Source organism: Abramis brama, assembly GCF_963993115.1.
Source record: "Abramis brama genome assembly, chromosome: 8".
Classification (NCBI taxonomy): domain Eukaryota; kingdom Metazoa; phylum Chordata; class Actinopteri; order Cypriniformes; family Leuciscidae; genus Abramis; species Abramis brama.
In genome coordinates, this window is record NC_139970.1 from 42,762,607 (window position 1) to 42,783,454 (window position 20,848).

Sequence of the window (20,848 nt, forward strand, 5' to 3'; positions counted from 1 at the left end):
GTGTTTTGATCATCATTCTGAATCACAACCCGGACTTAGTATTTGACAAAAACCTGATTTTTCTCAGCTTTTTGCTCAAAATGTTGCTTTTTTATGAAACTTACCCACATTCAAGTGTTGATAAAACTGAGGCCATGTTATTTATTTTGATATATTGCATATTCAGATATTCATACAACAAAATATACTAATTAAAATAATAAAATGTTCTCTTTTTCTTGTCAGTATTGCTGTTTGATTGTCATTAACGGCAATATTATTAATAACCAGACCACTTAATTAATGCTATTCATCTATTCCTTTTTATCACAGTTGCTTTATTAAAAATATGATTGAGGTAGTTAGCAAGAACTGTGATGACACAAACACAAGTCTATATTTTCATTGAGATATTGGTGTAGTGTTGTGGAAAATGTGCTTATTGTTCTGCTCCATTAGCGCTGTGTTCATCTTCACCCCTCAGGATGGAGATCGTATTAAATTCTCCCAGACGTTTGACAGAGAAGAATCGCCTCTTACGGCAAACGATGATGATAAAGACAAAAGTGCCAACAAGCTTGAGAGAATGCCACGCAAGATGCTGTCCAGAGGTGCGTTGTGTTGTGCGATTCGATTTTAAAGACAAGGAAAATGTGAACGTTAAAAATGAACTTGTTCTCCTCTCTTTGAAGACTCCAGCCAGGATTACACGGACTCCACCGGCATCGACCTGCACGAGTTCTTGGCCAACACACTGAAGAACAACCCCAGGTCAGACACCTTTGACCTCTGTGAGCACACTGTCCACAACCAGTGCCTATCTTAATCTTTATAAAGCACAATTAAGAACAACCACAGCTGACCAATGTGCTGTACAATGTTCTAAAACCAAAAACAATGAATAAAAATAAAACAAAACAGAACAACAAGCAACATAACTTTGACTTTGGAACAGTTATTATGGATTAATTGTTAAATTTGATGTGTAATACTTCATTTGACCTCTAGAGGTGGTCATTCAACATTTCCTGAAGGATGACATTTGTTTTAGTTATTTTTTATACCCTGTTGTGGAAAGTGCTGGTTATATTTATACCCGTTTTGAATCATTATGTATTAAATGGCTAAACGTCGACGTTTATCGACAGGGACCGAATGATGTTGCTGAAGCTGGAACAGGACATCCTCGACTTCATCAGTAATAACGAGTGAGTCCTTCATTGCAACTGTGAAATCTGTTTTGTTTTTTTCTAAAATTATTTTTTTTCTGTTTGAATGTTTCTGGATTTCTGGAAGTAATCAAAAAGCATGTAGAATACATTAAAATAATTAAATGTATACAATATAGCAACAGTTTATTAAACAATTTAACAAAGGTTAAATTTTAGGGCCCTGTGAAATCCTTTTTTTTCTTTTCTTTTTTTTTTTTTTTTCACAAACTCCAAAATTCCGGTTTTTCCATTTTAATATATTTGGATGCTTTTTTAATTGTTTAACTAAATTTTAATAATCAAAAATCTAATCAATTAAATGTATATAACTCTAACAATTTAATGATTTGTTAAAATTTTTTAATTAATCCATTTGAATATATTTTGGATTCTTTTTTAATTGTTTAACTAAATGTTAATAATCAAAAATCAAATCAATTAAATTTATATAACTCTAACAATTTAATGATTTGTTAAAATGTTAAAATTAGTCGGCGCCAATAGCCCCATGGTTAACGCGCCGACATATAGCGCAACTGCGCCTCAGGCGACCCGAGTTCGATTCCCAGCTCGAGGTCCTTTGCCGAACCCCTTCCCCTCTCTCTCCACCCCACGCTTTCCTGTCAAAATCTCTACTGTCCTATCAAATAAAGGCACAAAAAGACCAAAAACATAACTTACAAAAACAAAACAATTTTTTTTTAAAATTAATCCATTTTAATATATTTTGGATTCTTTTTTAATTGTTTAACTAAATTTTAACAATCAAAAGCCTAATCTCAAGTCAAGTCAAGTCACTTGACTTACTTAAGTCATTTAAGTAACTTAATCTGTCTAATCAATTGAATGCTTACAACTTTAACAATTGAATGATTTATTAAAATGTTTAAATGGTGAGTTATTGATGTGTTTTCTGTATGTTCCAGGTGTCAGAGGAGAAAGTTTCCGCCCATGACCTCCTATCACCGAATGCTCCTGCACCGAGTCTCTGCTTACTTCGGCTTAGACCACAACGTCGACCAAACCGGGAAATGTGTCATCATCAACAAAACCAGCAACACACGGATGTGAGCGACTGCGGCGTCTTTTGCGTTTGATCCTTTTGAAATGAGTTTTAGAGCAGAAACGTAATTATGAGGGATTTGAGATAGGATTGTCAATGCGACGGAATAAAGCGGCCGTGTAAACACAGCGCTTCTCCTGGAAAGTGTCTCATTTGTATTTCTCTCTCTGTTCCCCCCGACGTGTGCAGACCAGATCAAAAGTTTTCCGAACACATCAAAGACGACAGGACGGATGATTTCCAGAAGCGCTACATCTTAAAACGGGACAACTCCAGCGTAGACAAAGACGACAACATGGTAGGTGGAGAGCTGCTAATAAAGCCAACATGGTTATTAGATCGCATAATAACGTAATGTAATGCTTCATAAACTGCAGGGAAAGTTCAAAGAGCGTTGTGTGTTTCAGATGCGGATGAAACTAAAAGAGGACAGGAGAAGCAAGTCAATCGAGGAGCGTGAGGAGGAATATCAGAAAGTGCGAGAGAGGATCTTTGCTGATGTAAGATGCATTAACGGCTACATGATCGTGTGCTTATGGGTCTTTGAAATGCAATTTTAACAGCCTTGAATCTCTTTTGCAGGGTTTAGATGCCTTCCCGCTGGATCAAAGGTGAGTGTAAGACGAGAGACACAGAATTTAAGGGAAACACATGTAGAGCATGACGCTAGCAACGCCAAGATCATGGGTTTGATTCCCAGGAAATGCATGAACTGAAATGTAACATGTGACCCTGGATCACGTCACCAGTCATGAGTCGCACGGGTATATCTGTGGCGATAGCCAACAATACACTGTATGGGTCAAAATTATCGATTTTTCTTTTATGCCAAAAATCATTAGGATATTAAGTAAAGATCATGTTTCATGAAGATATTTAGTGAATTTCCTACCGTAAATATATAAAACATTTATTTTTGTGAGTGAATGCTGCACAATTACGAACATAAATGCACAAATTTAAAGGCAATTTTCTCAATGTTTCGATTTTTTTGCACCCTCAGATTCCAGATTTTCAATAGTTGTGTCTCGACCAAATATTGTCCTATCCTAACAAACCATACGTCAATGGAAAGCTTATTTATTCAGCTTCCATGTGATGTTTACATCTCAATTTCATAAAATTGACCCATGTGACTTGGTTTTGTGGTCCAGGGTCACATATAGTCACTTTGGATTAAAGCTTCTGCCTAATGCATAAATGTCAAATGATGGGTGTTTCACGCTCTGAACTGAATATTTACATTTATGCATTTAGTTTTGCTTTTATTCAAAACGACTTGCAAAAAAGGAACAAAAGCAATTCGTACAACATTTTGCAATATACAATGTCATATTAGACGATTAGATTAGGAGGAATAGACAACATAGAGAAAATCAAGTCCTGCCCTACAGTTTTTGTTCTTATTAAATATCATGCATCACTCTTTCATTATGGGAGTAAATGGGTGCCAGACAGTATTTGATTTGACTATAAACTTAATATTCAGTGATATCATCAAATTAACCACTCAACCAGATGAGAACAAAACTTGAACTGAATTGACTTGTTATCTGTAGAGCTGCTTTACAGCTGAACTGAGTTAATTTCGTAACTGTTGAACTTTGCAACACTGACATTATTGAATTAAATCAACATTGAACTAAATTTAACTGAATAACGACACTTGTTTTTTTGTAGAGCTGCTAATTTGTCTCATATTTGATGACATTTTCATCATTGATTTTCCTGTTTATACCTATAAAGCTGCTTTAAAACAATCTGTATTGTATAAAGCGCTGTAGAAATAAGGCCGACTTGAGCTTAAGTTGCCCGTACTGCCATAATAAATCACGCTGAACGTCAAGTAATAAGCGACATGTTTTCCAGGATTCAGGAGGACGAGATGTGTAACAACATACAGCAGAGACGGCAGATCTTCAGGTAATCACTGCCGTTCATCATATTCTCATGACCTGCAAGTGAATTGAAGCTGCCGCGTTTCCATTAAAGATTTGCGGGGTTTTTTCTTTTTTTCTTCTTTTTTTTTTTTTGTTGACAAAAAATGATTGCGAAATGACGGCGTTTCCATTAACTGATGTTATGCAACTAAAACGTAATTTTTTCCTCTTGCGACAAGTCAATCCAAAAATCATGTTTATGTATATACCAGCCACCGCACTGGCCATTATTATTAATCAAAGGAGACGTATGTGTGTTCTCCAATCATTAATGGCAAGGAAAGACCCTTAAACTGTGATCGGCTCATATGAGGTGTTTCTGGGTGTTTCTCACTCATTTCTGCTTCGAGGTCTTGATTGTGGCATTTCTTTGAGGTTTAGAATCCAGTATTCCTGTAATTCTTGTCTTTTATGAATTTAATAAAGAATATTCTGTCCAAACACACCGCGTCATCTACGTCAGCTGACCTGTAAATGCACAAAAACTGTTTCCATTGCAGATTTGCGAAATATTTCTTTTTCGAATTGCCTGGAAAACCTCCTCATGCAAGCGTAAAAACTGTTTTGCGATAAATGGGAGTTTTTGCGAAACTGACGTGTTTCCATTGGGCGTATTTTCAATTTGCGCAATTTGAAGGGTAATGTAAACGCGGCTAATAAAGCTGTCTGATGTTCTCGCGCAGGCTGAAAGACGATCGGTCGGCGAACAGCCGCCAGAGCAGCTCCGAGAACGAGGCCAGGTTTTCCGAGCCGCGTCCGTGGAGCAGCACGGATTCGGACAGCTCGAACCGCAACCTCAAGCCTGCCATGACCAAAGCCAGCAGCTTCAGTGGCATCCCGGTCCTGACCCGCGGCGACAGCTCCAGCAGCAGTAAGAGTGTGGGCCGGCTCTCAAAGACGGGTGAGTGACATCACAAGACAATTCTGTTCAATTCACATTTATTTGTATAGCGCTTTTCTGTCCCGACCTTAGCGTCGAGCCCTGAGATTGTTGACTCCCTCTTCCTCTGATGATTTCATGCTCTTTTCTTCTCAGTCTTTATTCTTGCTCGTAACCGCATGCTTTATTCCAGCTCATCTGTGTCTCACTGCATGCTTTGAAATTCACTTTTATTAACAATCCTCTGAATTCATTGGTGATCGTTAATACTCTACCCTCAAAAAGTTCGGGATCAGTACGAACTTTTCGGGGTTTTTTTATTGACACTTAATAAGACCTTAGTACGACCAATACCTTTGTTACAGTATTTATTCATCTTTGATAATGTCAGCTAATTGTTAGCTCATGTCAGCTGAGGTCCATGAAATAATATATGAACTCGGATACAACTTTTGATTTTAATAATGTATTAGTAAATGTTGAAAACTAAGATTAATAAATGCTTTAAGTATTTTGCACTCTTAGTTAATTTTAAGTAATGTTAACAAATGTTTTTTTCTTTCTTTTATTCATCAAATTGACCAAAAGTGACAGTAATGATGTTACAAAAGATTCTGTTTCACATAAATGCTGTTCTTTCTTTCTATTCATGAAAGAATCATGAAAAAAGCATCATGATTTCCACAAAAATCTGAAGCAGGTCAACTGTTTTCAACACTGATCATAATAATAAAAGTTTTTTTGAGTAAAATCATCATATTAGAGTGATTTCTGAAGGATCATGTGACACTGAAGACTGGAGTAATGATGCTAAATTCAGCTTTGATCACAGGAATGAATTACACTTTACTATATATTCACATAGAAAAGTTATTTTAATTATTTTAATTTAATTATTTATTATAAAGTTATTTTAAAATTTTAATAATATTTTTTAAAAATTATTGTATTTTTGATCGCATAAATTCAGCCTTAATGAGCAGAAAATACTACTTCTTCCAGAAACATAACCAAACTGTTGAACGGTAGCTCTTATGTAAATTACCGTCCTCCGCCTGTACGGCATTTGAGACATGAACACGTTTAGTGCTTTTCATTTCAAATGGGAAAAAAAACATCCCATATTTGAGAGAAGAGACAAGAAACAAGTAAATTGCTAAATGAGCCGAGACATTAATCAGAAATTAATTAATATGTCATTCTCAGGCTAATACAATTATTCTCTTCTTCCATTGCTTCGGTCCCTGAGGTAATTAGAAATGAAATTGAATTGAGCATCTTGTTGAAATTCGTCTGACCTTGCTTTCTATACTTCCATATTCTGCAGTGTTTTAATAACTGCAGCGCTTCCTTTGCCAATATGTTCCACGATCCCCAGTGAATTCACGAGCGATCGCTCTCACTGCTGCTGTTAAAGGGATAGTTCACCCAAAAATGGAAATTAGCCCATGATTTACTCATCCTCAAGTCATCCTAGGTGTATATGATATTCTTCTTTCAAAATGTCCTGGCTCTTCCAAGCTTTACAATGGCGTTTCTGTCCATAAAAGTGCATCTATTCATCATAAAAGTGCATCTATCCATGATAAAAGTGCATCTATTCATGATAGATGCACTTTTATCATGGATAGATGCACTTTTATCATGAATAGATGCACTTTAATGATGAATGGATGCACTTTTATGATAGAGGCACTTTTATCATGAATAGATGCACTTTAATGATGATGGATGCACTTTTATGATGGATAGATGCACTTTTATAATGGATAGATGCACTTTTATAATGGATAGATGCACTTTAATGATGGATAGATGCACTTTTATGATGGATAGATGCACTTTTATGATGAATAGATGCACTTTTATGATGGATGGATGCACTTTTATGATGGATAGATGCACTTTTATGATGAATAGATGCACTTTAATGATGGATAGATGCACTTTTATAATGGATAGATGCACTTTAATGATGGATAGATGCACTTTTATGATGAATAGATGCACTTTAATGATGGATAGATGCACTTTTATAATGGATAGATGCACTTTAATGATGGATAGATGCACTTTAATGATGGATAGATGCACTTTTATGATAGAGGCACTTTTATGATGATGGATGCACTTTTATAATGGATAGATGCATTTTTATGATGGATAGATGCACTTTTAAGGACTTCAAAACAGAAACGGCCATTCACTGCCATTATAAAGCTTGGAAGAACCAGGACATTTTTTAATATAACATCTGAAAGAAGAATGTCATATACACCTAGGATGACTTGAGGGTGAGTAAATCATGGGCTAATTTTCATTTTTCAGTGAACTATCCCTTTAAGGCTCCTGTCGTTACTCCCTCTCTAGGTTCTGACTCTTGTAGTAGCGTAGCTTCGTCCACGGGTTCGCTCTCTCGATCCCAGCTTCCCTCTGCCGTGGCTTTAACGCAGTCGATGGGCTATCCTCCTGTCAGCGCTAGTAGCGGCGTTTGCTATGAGCCGCCAGCGTCTACAGCTAATGCTAGCTACTATTTGCTTCCCCTGGAAGCCGCAGGGATACCGGCCGGAAGTATCCTGGTCAACCCGCATACAGGTTGGTAAACGCTGTGCAACTGATTTCTCTCGATATGCATGTCTTTATATCCTCCACTAACCCTGATCTTAACTGTGTGTCTCAGACTGTTGTTTCATAAACATTAGCCGCTTTCCGACCGGAGGAACCTTTTCACAGTTCCTAGAACTATTGGCTAAAGTACCCGGATGTCGGCGTGTTCGCACCGCAGGAACTAGGAACGATTTTAGTTCTAGGAACTCCATTTGTAGGAACTAATTTGGGTCCTACTTCAGAGTAGGGTCTAAACCAGCACTATAGGAACTACCCGTGACGTTAGTGTACGCTGATTGACCGAACGCACGCGGAACACCAGCACCTGCCATTTTTAAAACAGCTATAATGTAAACACACAGATTATAGCCTATATATTTACTCCATAAACTATACAAACATGGAAAACAGTGATAGATGGGTCTCTAAACCTTTATGCTGAAGAGAAAATCCAACGCAACTTTGAGGGGACCAAGCCAAACATGATTATGTTTATCTGCCCAGCTAGCAACACTGGACATCAACCACACGGCATAGGCTAATAACCTTTTTTCATATACTGTCTACTTTCTATAACAGTTCTATCTAATAAGATATTAAACAGTACTGTTAGACAGATCGCTAACTAATAAACACAGAGAATGCGAGCATTGTTTGCTCTGATGTTCTCAGCGCCGCCAAAATAAAGGTCCGTCGCGCCGTCAAAATAAAAGTCACCGTGCTTGCGTCACTCCCTTACCCCTCCTACCAGTTCCTATGGCCACTTGGCCAGTGCGAACGCAAACAGCAAAACCGAGTTTGGGGGAGAGTAGTTCTTAGAACTGTTTAGAAGTGGACAGTTCCTAGCACTAAGTTCCTATAACTACTTGGTCGGAAAGCGGCTATTGATGCTGAATTGATGGTGGGATTTTACGGTACATCACTGTTTGGGCTCGTAATGAGGATTTTATTTTCTTCTGAAAGGTCAAAGTTTTTAATAGATGCTCTGTAAATCGTAGGGCCCTCATTTTTCCGTTTTAATTTTTCTTGACTCTTGTTTTAATGTTTAAAGTACATTTTGGTAATCAAAAAGCACATCTAATTAATTGAAATCATGGAACTTGTGAAATTAAACAACATTTTTAGGGCCCTAAAAAATATCTTTGATTTAGTCTCAAAATCCTTTTTTTTTTTTTTTTTAATTCCATGCTTTCCTTTTGTAATTTTTCTGGATTTCATTTTAATGGTTTAATTGAAATTTTAATAATCAAAAATAATGTCTAATCAGTTTTTTTTAATACAATAGTTGGGCTGATTTTTCTTTCATTTAAAAAAAATTCAGAAATTGTGTGATTTAGAATTTTTCTTGATTTATTACTTTATACAAATTTATTAAATCATAAAACATTAATTTTATTAAACGTAACATTTTTAGAACCCTATGAAATATGTTAGTTTTTTCTTTCTTTTTTTTCTGGATTTTATTTTAATTGTTTAATTAAAATTGCATAATCAAAATAAAAAAAAAGCATTTTTAGTCAATTTAATTTAATTTATAATTTAACACTTTAACAACCTAATTCTTAGATGATGATGATTATTATTATTATTATTATTATTATTATTATTATCTTTTTTTTTTTTTTACAATAATAGGAATCTATGATTTTTATTTTCTGGATTTATGATTTAAAACAAAATGATTAAATCATAAAACATGATAATAATAGGGCCCTAAAATCTCCTCTTCATAGTGATCATAAAAATAAAAATAAACGTGTTAAAAGGTCACTTTCAACCTCAGACTTCACTCAGCAAATACATCCACAGTGTCCTGCTGGGAAACTCGTAATGAAGCAATTTGTGATGTGTCCGGGGCCAGACGCACGTGTAAAATATTGTTTCATTGGAGACCTTAAAATATGCATGCGGCCGCTAGGTCACGTTATATGGCCAGCGCTAATGCGTTTACAGCAGGCAGCACCGGTGTGTAATTGCATATTGACCTCTTTACGGAGTTTGCAAATGGGAAATTTCTTACTTCTGCCGAGGCCTCTGGGATGTGAGATCGTGTTCTGGAGCTCAGTGCCTTCTTATGTGCTGCATTTGTCATCATTTACAGGTTTATATTCAGACTTTAGCTCATTTGCACTGTTGTTCGTAATCTAGTGCGGTTCATCTTTCTCAGTGTGAACAAATGAGCCAATATTGGACATTAGCATTAAGTCAAGTCAATTTATTCCTAAAGCACATTCACAATACTCCGTTTCAAAGCAACTTCACAGAAAATCATGATAGTAATGTTTATGAATATCTTCATGCTTCTAGTTGCAATCTGCAGATTAGAGCTGGGCGATAATATACTTAACATTTTACTACAATATAAACAATGAGATTTGCTATATAATATGTGACCCTGGATCACAAAACCAGTCTCGAGTCACACGGGTATATCTGTGGCAATATCTATAATAAAATTATGGGTCAAAATTATCGATTTTTCTTTTATGCCAAAAATCATTAGGATAGTAAGTAAAGATCATGTTCCATGAAGATATTTTGTAAATTTCCTACCCTAAATATATAAAACATATAGAAGATGCTGTAAATCTACAATCCTCTTGACTGATTGCAGGTCAGCCTTTCCTGAGCCCTGAAAGCAGTGCTGTAGTCTACAACCCCAGTATGACATCACAGGCCTCCAGGTGTCAATCATCTGTAGCTCCGCCTCCAGCCGCTCACCAGCCCGCCAATCACGTCATGTCACAGGTGAGTTTAGCATTGCTGACGTTTACTAATGAATCCAGTGGTTTGATTTGGTGTTCAGACGCAGTCTTTAGGTTAGATGTGCTGGATTATGGGACGTTTTTGCTCTGAATCTTTAATTTTATGGATTTATTTAAGGACATATACATTTTCTAGGAGCCACATTAATGTTCTTAGGTTTGGGAAATGAATCTGTGTTTATAAGTGTCGTTGATTGACTTTATAAACCATCTGCACGTTCTCTCCTGATTCCCTGACTTTTTCCATCCTGTACATCTGGGACTAAATCCATTTTCTTCCTCTGTGTGTGTTTCCTCTTCCTGTGTGTGTGTTTCCTCTTCCTGTTCTGTGTCTTCAGCCTCTCTGGTCTGTCCAGCCGTCCACGGTGTCTTACCCACCGATCCTTACAGTGTCTCCTAACCAGCAGTTCACTGTGGTACCTACATCTCTCTCTCTCTCTCTTTCTCTCTCTCTCTCTCTCTCTCTCTATCTATCTCTCTCTCACTCTCTCTAACTCTCTCTCTCTCTCTCTCTCTCTCTCTCTCTCTCACTCACTCACTCACTCACTCTCTCTCTCTCTCTCTCTCTCTCTCTCTCTCTCTCTCTCTCTCTCTCTCTCTCTCTCTCTCTCTCTCTCTCTCTCTCTCTCTCTCTCTCTCTCTCTCTCTCTCTCTCTCTCTCTGATGTCGACCGCTTTGTGCATTTCTCAACTTCTTGACTCCATCATCGTACGCTTTTCACATCAATCGCACATAGCAAAGCTGCAGGGTTCAGTATTTTAAGAAAACGTTCTCAAACCCATCATGGCTCACTCGGACACGCATCATAACCTCTTTTTCTTGACCTCCCTCAGCCAGTAAACATCCCTTAATGACTAATTAAAAGAGTGGGAGATGCTTTGAATAATTAATGGAGGAGCAGATGCTGGAATTAATATTCTATGAATATAAAAGCGTCTCGTCTCTTACCATTTCTAATGGGCACAAAAAGCAAATTCATAAAGCCTAATAGTTACAGTAAGAGTAATCTTTAATCTTACATAGTAATCAGTAATCTTACATACTGACGAAGTGCTTTGGCCATCTAGCTAGCAAGAGTTGAACTAACTTACATACTTGTTTCAAGCAGCTTCACAGTAATAAACAGGAAAATAACAAAATATGACAATGTTTACATGCAGCCTCATAATGCAGTTATAATGAGATTTAGACAATATTGCAATTCATCTTTTCCTCATGTTAACACAATACTTGATGCAATTAAGCTCATAATAATAGCAACCATAATCATAGTAAAATGTGGAGAATTACAGGCATGTAAAGTGTTGATTCTCTTCAGTTCTGAAAACAAACAGCAAATACTTTATGAAACAAAATCTTCTGTCAGCAGGATAATCTGAGCGCCCAGTTCAGTCACATGATGATGGTTCGGCAGGCCTCGGGAGACACCCGTGACGCTCACGCAGTCGTTTACCCGTCGCCCGTGTCTCTCCAGACGCCTGCGCCTCATCAGGCCGGATACATGATGCCCTCGCCGGGACAGAACGTGCCCACGTTCCCTTCATCGCACGCGACCTCCGTCAACCAGCAGCAGCAGAGCTTCATCCAGCAGCAGGTGCGGGACACAATCAGAGCGACTAATGTCAACACACGTGTTCTGTCCCTATACTAACACTTTTTGCATTTGACCTCTTGTCTTACATGCCATATTGCCACAAAATGGCACAAAAATGCAAGTTTATACAGAGCTTTTTCTACATGTTTAGAGTTTCAGTGCATTGCAGTTTAAAATAAACGTCTAAATGTCTGTTCAGTAGATCCTATGTAATACTGATGCTTCTAATTAAGTGTAAAACAAAAAGCATTTGCAAATGTTCTAAAAAACACTCAAGCTCACCTCTGCACCAATACAATGTGCAACACTTTATGTTTGTTTTCCCAGTTTATATCTCGTAATTTCCAATAGTACATTTTTAATTGCGAGTTTCGGCTCACAATCCAGAATTTTTTGCTTCCAGTTGATTGCAAATTATAAACATTATTACATCTCACAATTCAGATTTTTTTCCCTCGGAATTGTGAGTTATAAACTCCACGTTTCACAATTTGAGTTTATACCTCTCAATTTTGACTTTTTTTCTCAGAATTGTGTGATTATAAAGTCAAGGAAAAACTTGAGATGAAAAATCACAATTAGCTTTTTGTTTTTATTCCATGCTGGAAACAAACTTCTATAAATATCTAATTAATTTAACTTACTTTGTTTTCCTCTGCATTGCACATTTTTTTGTTCCTGAACATGATGAATGATGGGATACACGACTCAAATAAGCGTTATTAGAGATAGTGTATTTAGTGTGCGTTAAGGCCGCTGAACTTTGTGAGTGTGAGGATCAGGATGGGCCATGGTCTCCCCAGATCGATGGTGCAGAAGTGACAGACTTCAGCTGTCATGAATTCAGTGACTGTAGTCGCGTCACCCGGAGGCATTTTGTGTGAATCAGCTTGTACTGTACGTCACTGAAGTTCATGTCATGTCATTCTTGTCACAGATGGCACCGTGTTACTGTTCACCCAGTCAGTACACAGTGTCTGGACAGCCGTACCGGCCCGTGGGCTCGATGCCATACAGCAGCCCTCAGAGTCAGATGCCCACAGCACCCACGCAGCCGGCAGGTAACTATACGCATACACACACATGCACACAGACACACTCACATGCACTCATATACAAACATGCACGCGCATACACTCACATGCACTCACATGCACTCATATACACTCATATACACTCACATGCACTCATATACACACATGCACACGCCTGCACGCGCATACACTCACATGCACTCATATACACACATGCACACACACGGACTCATATGCACCTGGCATTCAGGCACACACATGCACTCATATACACACATGCACTCATATACACATGCACACACACATGCACTCATATACACGCATGCACTCACATGCACTCATATACACACATGCACTCATATACACATGCACACACACATGCACTCATATACACGCATGCACTCATATACACACACGCATGCACACATGCACTCGCATACACACACATGCATTCACATGCAAACGCATACACTTACATGTACACACATACACACATACAGACATATGCACTCACATTCACACGCATGTCATGCATACATTCATCTGCACACTCATGCACACACATGCACACTCATGCACACACATGCACACACGTGCACAAGAGCTTTAGCAGCCAACGCAATTTTTACCTCGTCTCTTTGAGCTCATGTTGAATTTAGTTTGTGTTAATTACTGGGCCTCTCGATGTGCTCGTTGTTTATCCACACTCTCGGTGTACATTTGTTGTCTGTGTGTTGCACACACACAACGATTGTCACAGGAGATTGCAGGGCCCTCGTGGCATTTGGCCCTTTGAACAGATACAAAGAGGTTTGATTTTGCTCTATTGTTCAGCGTGCGCCAGTGACAAATGTTTTACTGGATTGAATTGGAAAGCTTTCTGCTTGAAACAAAACCTCCCTCGTGCTTTGAATATCTGAAAGCGGATCCGTTGAGAACCGTGAGGGAAACTGGACGCTCAGAGCTGGAGCTTTGCTGTGTGAGTTCTGTCGGAGCGGCTGAATGCGGGGCCGAGGCACTGTCTGAGACGCCCTACGATTCTCACAGTGAACCGGTCTCTTTTCCAGCCCCTCACTCCTCTTCGAACATCGGATCAAGCTGCGTTTGAGTCGTCTTTAATCTTCCATCTGCGAGGTCACGTTTGACTGTCACACAGCATTAGTCTGTGTTGTTTTGCATAAAATGTTTAACATGTTTCCCTTTTTTGGGTCAGTTGCTGTGGTCATTTAATGTAATTTAATGATCCAGACTACCAGTAAAAAAAAAATTAACCATTAATTTTTTTTGAAAGAAGTCTCTTCTGCTCAAGGCTGCATTTATTTGATCAAAAATACTGTAAAAATTGTGAAATATTATTTCAGTTTTAAATAACTGTTTTCTATGTGAATGTATAGTAAAGTGTAATTTATTCCTGTGATCAAAGCTGAATTTTCAGCATCATTACTCCAGTCTTTCTAGAAATCATTCTAATATGATGATTTGATGCTCAAGAAACATTTATGATTATTATTAATGTTGAAAACGGTTGATTCTTTGAATAGAAACTTCAAAAGAACAGCATTTATTTGATTTTTTTTTTTTTACATTATAAATGTCTTTACTGTCACTTTTGATCAATTTAATGCATCATTGCTGAATAAAAGTATTAATTCTCCTTTTTTTAAATCTTAACTCCTTTAAACTTTTGAATGGTCGTGCATCACGGTTTCCACAAAAATATGAAGCAGCGTAAGTGTTTCTTAAGCAGCAAATCAGCATATTAGAAGGATTTCTTAAGGATCATGTGAAACAATTATAGTTGTTCTTTTCTTTTCTTCAGGAAATTCAGTGATAAAATGTTTTAGTGGTTATATCATAATGTCTGTGTTTGTATAATATGGTGAATGAAAGCTTGATTTTTCATCATGTGTATCAAATCAGAAGATTTGTATCAAATGAATGAATCCGTGTAAAAACATCTTCATGAAACCAAAGTCTCAAAACAGATTTTTCAGACTCTGATTCTGATTGGATGAATCCTGAATCCTGTTGGGTTTAAAGTCAACAGATTGTCTGACGTTTACATCTCTAATGACAACACAGAACTGTGAACAATGTGTGTTTCTTAATTGTACGTTTCATTTGCATCAGAAAGAAAAGTGAGGAATATGTTCTGAATCCTGTGTGATGTAAATGATGATTAGAAATCAAACCCTTCAGATGTTCTGAGACCGTGAAACACATTTTCTCCTCTTCTGTACCTGCTCGCTCAGCCAGAACCCAGTGTTTAATATTATATTCCCATCATGCTCTGCTTCTAAGTGGAGGTGAGAGAATAGAGCTAAAAATAGCGTGCGTTCACCATCTCCTCGCCGCGGGCCGTCCGTTTTCTTTTGTCCCACTTCTGGGCTAAATTGATTGCCGTCCCTTTGGCCAAAAGCCAGCAGAAATTGAAAACGCCCTCCTCCCGCGGGGAGAGTGTGTTTGATAGTGTCACGGAGTTACACGCTACCCCCAATAACCTTGACACCAATGCAAATTATCCTGCCTCATGATGGGCCGTTTCTGCGCGCCGTACGCCGCCGCTCATGTAAATTACCATCTTACATGTAGAAGCTTTTAAAGGCGTAACATTGGCAGCCATTATGTAAGCTATTGTCTTTTGGGGAGTGTGTGTGTGTGTGTGTGCGCTCCGATAATGAGAGGCAATTTAATGCTGCTGGTTTGGTGAGATCATTAGTGATTTAAAGCGTTTTAGATAGTAAGGCTATCATTAGCTAGCTTTGCTCTAATTGATGAGCTTTATGACGACACAAATCTGAATTTAGAGACTTGAATCGACCAGTTTTGATGATCCTCAATATTTTAAGAAACCTGGGTGTCGTTTTGGATTGTGAGTTTTAAATCTCATATAAATAAAGTGACGCAAGTGTTGCCAGGATTTGTCCTTTTTAGCTTTGGATGATGCTAATGCATTTATCTTTTCTCGTCTCATCTAAATTGCAATGGATACAAAATGCATCAGCCAGAGTGCTAATAAAATAATAAAAGTTGAGAGCTCCACAAAAACGTGGAGGAAAGCGGGCGAGATCCACAAAATAAGAGGAAAAAATGTTTTCTTGTGCCTTTGGATGTCAGAATCATCATTTTTACAGAATACCGTCGTCAAAGATGCCCTTTAAAGTCAAACAGATACACTGCGACGTTTACCCTCATTTTAAAGTATGAATTTGATGTAAACAATAGATCCACATATAATATTCACATGTAGTTCATAGGGAGCATAATATATAAACTCTATAGTTACAGCATGAAATAACATTTAAGCCTAGAACATTTTTATCTCACAACATCAGTGACTTTTTTCTCTCAATTTGGACTTTAAATGTTGGAATTATGAGTTTATATCACATTTCTGAGAAAAAAAGTCAGACTTGCGGGATATTCTCGCAATTCTGAGGGAAAAACGCAGAATATAGAGTTTAAAAATCTCGCAATTGTGATTTTACTTTCCTAGAATTGTGAGATATAAACTTGGAATTGCGAGGGAAAAAAAAGTCAGAATTGTGAGATATGAACTTAAAATGATCTTTTTTATTCTTTTATTCTGTGGTCTAAGACCCAAATGGTTTATTACAGTGGTTTTAATGGATCTACACTGACTGCCAGTTCAACAAAGGACTGATCTTAGTTTATAAAGTACTTGGCGCCTTCATTTTTTCCTGGTTATTGGTCAAAATATGTTCGTAGTTTAAGATCTTCTAGTGCTGGTCTTGTGACACACTATACAGTCAATGCAGTGTTGGTGCTTTTAGTCACTATGCCTCAAAAAGATTTTGAATATATTAATTTACATTGTGTGATTGACATTTCATTTCTGCCACAGAATGAAAAAAATGGCTTTTTATGTCACAATATCACTTTTTATCTCAGAATTGTGTGTTATAAAGTAAGAATTCTGTGAGATATAAACTCACAATTATGAAATTTGAAATTCTGACTTTTTTTTATTGAATTGCATGTTTATATCTCACAATTCTGACTTAATAACACGCAGTTGGGAGATATAAAGTCAGAATTGCATGAAATAAAGTCAGAATTGCGAGTTTTTCACGCAATTCTGATTTTAAAACGCGCAACTGCAACTTTATATCATGCAATTCTGACTTTATCTTGCAATTGTGAGATAAAAAGTCAGAATTGAGTGAAATAAACTAGCAATTGTTAGATAAAAAGTCGCAATTATCCCAATTACAAGCTTCCATAGAAATCGCATTGTTAGTATTGTACATTTTTATTATTATGGTTGTGTTTTACCTTTGCGAAGAACATAGAGCTGCATTTTATGTATGAAACATACATATAAATAAATAATTTGAAAAAACAGAGATTGTTTATTTTTCATTTGAAAGGATGATTTTGTTTTGTAAGTGGACAGTAAATGTTTAATTGTGTATTTCTGCCACTTTCACTACACATATCTGCTATTGAAGCGCTTGCATTGTCCTGTCGTTTCTGTACGTTCCTTCAGGTTACCAAACTGTGATGCCAAATCAGCAGCAGAACTACCAGAACGCCATCCAACCGCTGCAGAATCAGGCGCTGGTCAGCAGCCAACACAGCAATATGGGCAGTCCGATGCCAGGCATGATGGTCCAGTATATGTCAGTGCCATCTTATCAGGTGAGGAACATGTAATGGACTCTCTCAGTCTTTGCGGATGCTTTACATTATAACACATTAGTGATTATAGAGCTGTCTCATGATGAGAAGTTTAATTTCTGTCGATGAGAACGCACAGTAAGACGTCTTTTTTTTTTTTTTCATTCTTCATTTGCAATTTAGTTTTAGTGCAATATATTTCTTATAAGTGCAATTAGGGATGCACAGATTTTAGCCGATACCGATAACCGATAATTCTTTATATTTGAATGCCCATAATTGTCCAATAAATCTAAATATTCATTTTTGAGAACCTGATTACAAAAACAAAAGTCTCATCATTAAAAGCTATGTCCCAAGCACACAATTATAATGTTTTTATTATGATTTAATGTAGTCTATATGACAGACTTGCGCTGCACATGTTGCACTTCTACTGTATTTTCCTTTTTGAAGTGATTTAAATCATATTTCAAGTGATTCAGAAACATCATGTTGAACAGTTGCGCATCTGAAGTGTCTCAGCTGAAGGAAATAATCCATTATTTATCGGCTTTAAGATATCGGCCAAATTTTCTTATCGGGCTGATAACGATATCATTTAAAATGAACATATATCGGCCAATACCGATATGGTGGCCGATATATCGTGCATCCCTAAGTGCAATATTTAAAACTGATTTTTTTTTTTGTGTTATGTTTAATATTTGTGTTGTATATAACATTGTTTGTGTTGTTGTATAATCCGGCACTAAGGGAAGGACTAATTTCATTACACATTTATGTTTATAATGATATTAAAGGTGATCTAATCTTGTGTGTCAGGTGTCCTCGGCTGTGCCACAGCAGGCGTATCATCAGCCCGCCGTCAGCCATGCACCCGCACCTGCGTCCAGCTTTCAGGTCTACTACAGCATCGGACCTCATAACCAACAGAACGCCCTCAGGTACGGGCGTCTTGAGCCGAATCCGTTACACCGAAAAAAGGTGAAACTGCTCTGTTCATTTGCAAAATGAAAAGGATTTGTTTTGCAGAAGCATTATGATTCATTCAGATCTTCTAGTAAATGCATATTTCAGGGTTCGTACAAGGTGCTTAAAGCGCTTGAATTTGACTTTTTGAAACTTAAGTCCTGGAAAACCCGTGAAAACAGGCATATTTATGAAGAGGTACCTGAAAAGTGCTTGAATTATTACAAAACAATATATAATTTTTTCGATTAAACAATATTTTCATGCAAAATTAACGCTGCTGCCTGTCTGATATAGATATATAAAGATATTATATATATATATATATACACATTTGAAAAAAAAATCTGTTTGAATAAGGAAAGCGATAACTTTGTCATAGTATCTTTTCAATGGTTACAGTTGCCGCAGTCTTTGTATATTTTGCACGTATATTTTGCATATTTATTAATTACAATAAAAGCACATGATACTGTGATGATCCGCCTGTGTAAAACAGAAAACAGACAAAATAATCAAGTCAAGTCACCTTTATTTATATAGCGCTTTTTACAATACAGAGTGTTTCAAAGCAGCTTTACAGAGATAACAGGAGAATAATGCAACAGAGTTTGTTTCTATAGAAAATAGCGTCACAGTCCAGCTTAAGTTCAGTGTAATTAATAATGAATCTAAAACTCTTTGTGTTTGGAGTTCATCTCTGAAACTGTTGTAAATATTTTTTTTAATGTGTCCATTGATGAATTTTCCTGAGAATAATATATTCAGACTCATTTAATCTTCAGCTACGAACTGAGATGAAACTAGACTTGAGAAGGCTTTCAGTGTGGTGTAAAATGGCTCTCGCTGTAAGGGTTTTGTGAAGAGGTCACTCGCTCGCTTCTGTCGTCTCGTGGGACCTTGACTTTAGTAGGCCACGTTCAAGATGATTTATAAGTCCAGAACTGCAGCTGGTCTTAATATAACGCTGGGTCCCGTGAGGAGAGCGATCTCGCGCAGCACATCCTTCATATGAAGCGGTTCACAGATGGCGAACGACGACTCGCAGCTGCGTCACACGCCTCGTGTCCTTATTAAACCGCTAGAGACGGCCCAGCTCTGTGAATACTGATGATCTGCTCATCGAGCTGTGCTGATCTGGCACTCGTCACGTTTATCAGGGGTAGTGCTGATCAGAGCCGAACACACACTACCAGTCAAAAGTTTGGTATCGGTAAGATTTTAAAAGAAGTCTCTTCTACTCACCAAGGCTGCATTTATTTGATTAAAAATACACATAAAAAACAGTATTGTGAAATTTTAAAACAGCTATTTTCTATGTGAATGTGTGTGTATATATATATATATATATATATATATATATATATATATATATATATATATATATATATATATATATATATATATATATATATATATATATATATATGAAGACTTCAGATGCAAAAGCCTCTAAGTGCCATCTGAAATTTTCTTCTAAAATTAGTAATTTCACTTTAATGACAATTAATAGGTCATTTTCATTGCCATTAAAGTGAAATAACTGAACATAAACATGAACATAAACATAAAAATGCTCATTCTAGAAGGAAATTTCAGATGGCACTTATATATAACATTTATTTATTTATTTATTTATTTATTTATTTATTCATTCACATAGAAAACAGCTGTTTTAAAATGTAATAATATTTCACAATACTGTTTTTTTGTGTGTGTAATAATCATATATCATATTCACAATATATGTGAATCTGACTGTATTTTTTATCAATTTAATGCAACCTTGATGAATAAAAGTATTGATTTCTTTTATTTCTTTCCCCCCAAAAATAAAATAAAAATTCTTGCTGACCCCAAACTTTTGAACGGTAGTGTTTAATGTTACAAAAGCTTTCTATTTCAGATAAATGCTGTTCATCAAATAATCCTGAAATAAAAATGTAAATATATAAAAATATATATATGTAAAATATATAAAAATAGAAAACAATTATTTAAAATTGTCATAATATTTCACAATATTACTGTTTTTTCATTATTTTTAATCAAATAAATGCAGCCTTGGTGAGCAGAAGAGACTTCTTTTAAAAACATTAAAAATCCTACCGATCCCAAACTTTTGACTGGTAGTGTATGTGACGTGGTTTTGGCATGTTAAG

At 36.7% G+C, this 20,848-nt stretch overlaps 1 protein-coding gene across 13 annotated transcripts in view; it reads left to right on the forward strand.

Moving 5' to 3' along the window:
- Positions 1-20,848, forward strand: part of LOC311088371 (R3H domain-containing protein 1-like) — a 56,059-nt gene that overhangs the window by 26,271 nt on the left and 8,940 nt on the right. For 2 of the 13 annotated variants that reach the window (XM_084122423.1, XM_084122416.1), the window contains 16 exons: positions 464-590; positions 672-750; positions 1,128-1,187; positions 2,117-2,257; positions 2,443-2,551; positions 2,661-2,753; positions 2,836-2,864; positions 4,123-4,176; positions 4,877-5,094; positions 7,444-7,668; positions 10,295-10,428; positions 10,784-10,861; positions 11,812-12,039; positions 12,977-13,100; positions 17,584-17,735; positions 18,540-18,661. In XM_084122423.1, coding sequence (XP_083978549.1) covers positions 464-590; positions 672-750; positions 1,128-1,187; positions 2,117-2,257; positions 2,443-2,551; positions 2,661-2,753; positions 2,836-2,864; positions 4,123-4,176; positions 4,877-5,094; positions 7,444-7,668; positions 10,295-10,428; positions 10,784-10,861; positions 11,812-12,039; positions 12,977-13,100; positions 17,584-17,735; positions 18,540-18,661 — 1,973 coding nt within the window. The remainder of the gene's footprint in view (positions 1-463; positions 591-671; positions 751-1,127; positions 1,188-2,116; positions 2,258-2,442; positions 2,552-2,660; positions 2,754-2,835; positions 2,865-4,122; positions 4,177-4,876; positions 5,095-7,443; positions 7,669-10,294; positions 10,429-10,783; positions 10,862-11,811; positions 12,040-12,976; positions 13,101-17,583; positions 17,736-18,539; positions 18,662-20,848) is intronic. The other 11 variants (XM_084122425.1, XM_084122417.1, XM_084122424.1 and 8 more) reach the window with 7 other exon arrangements.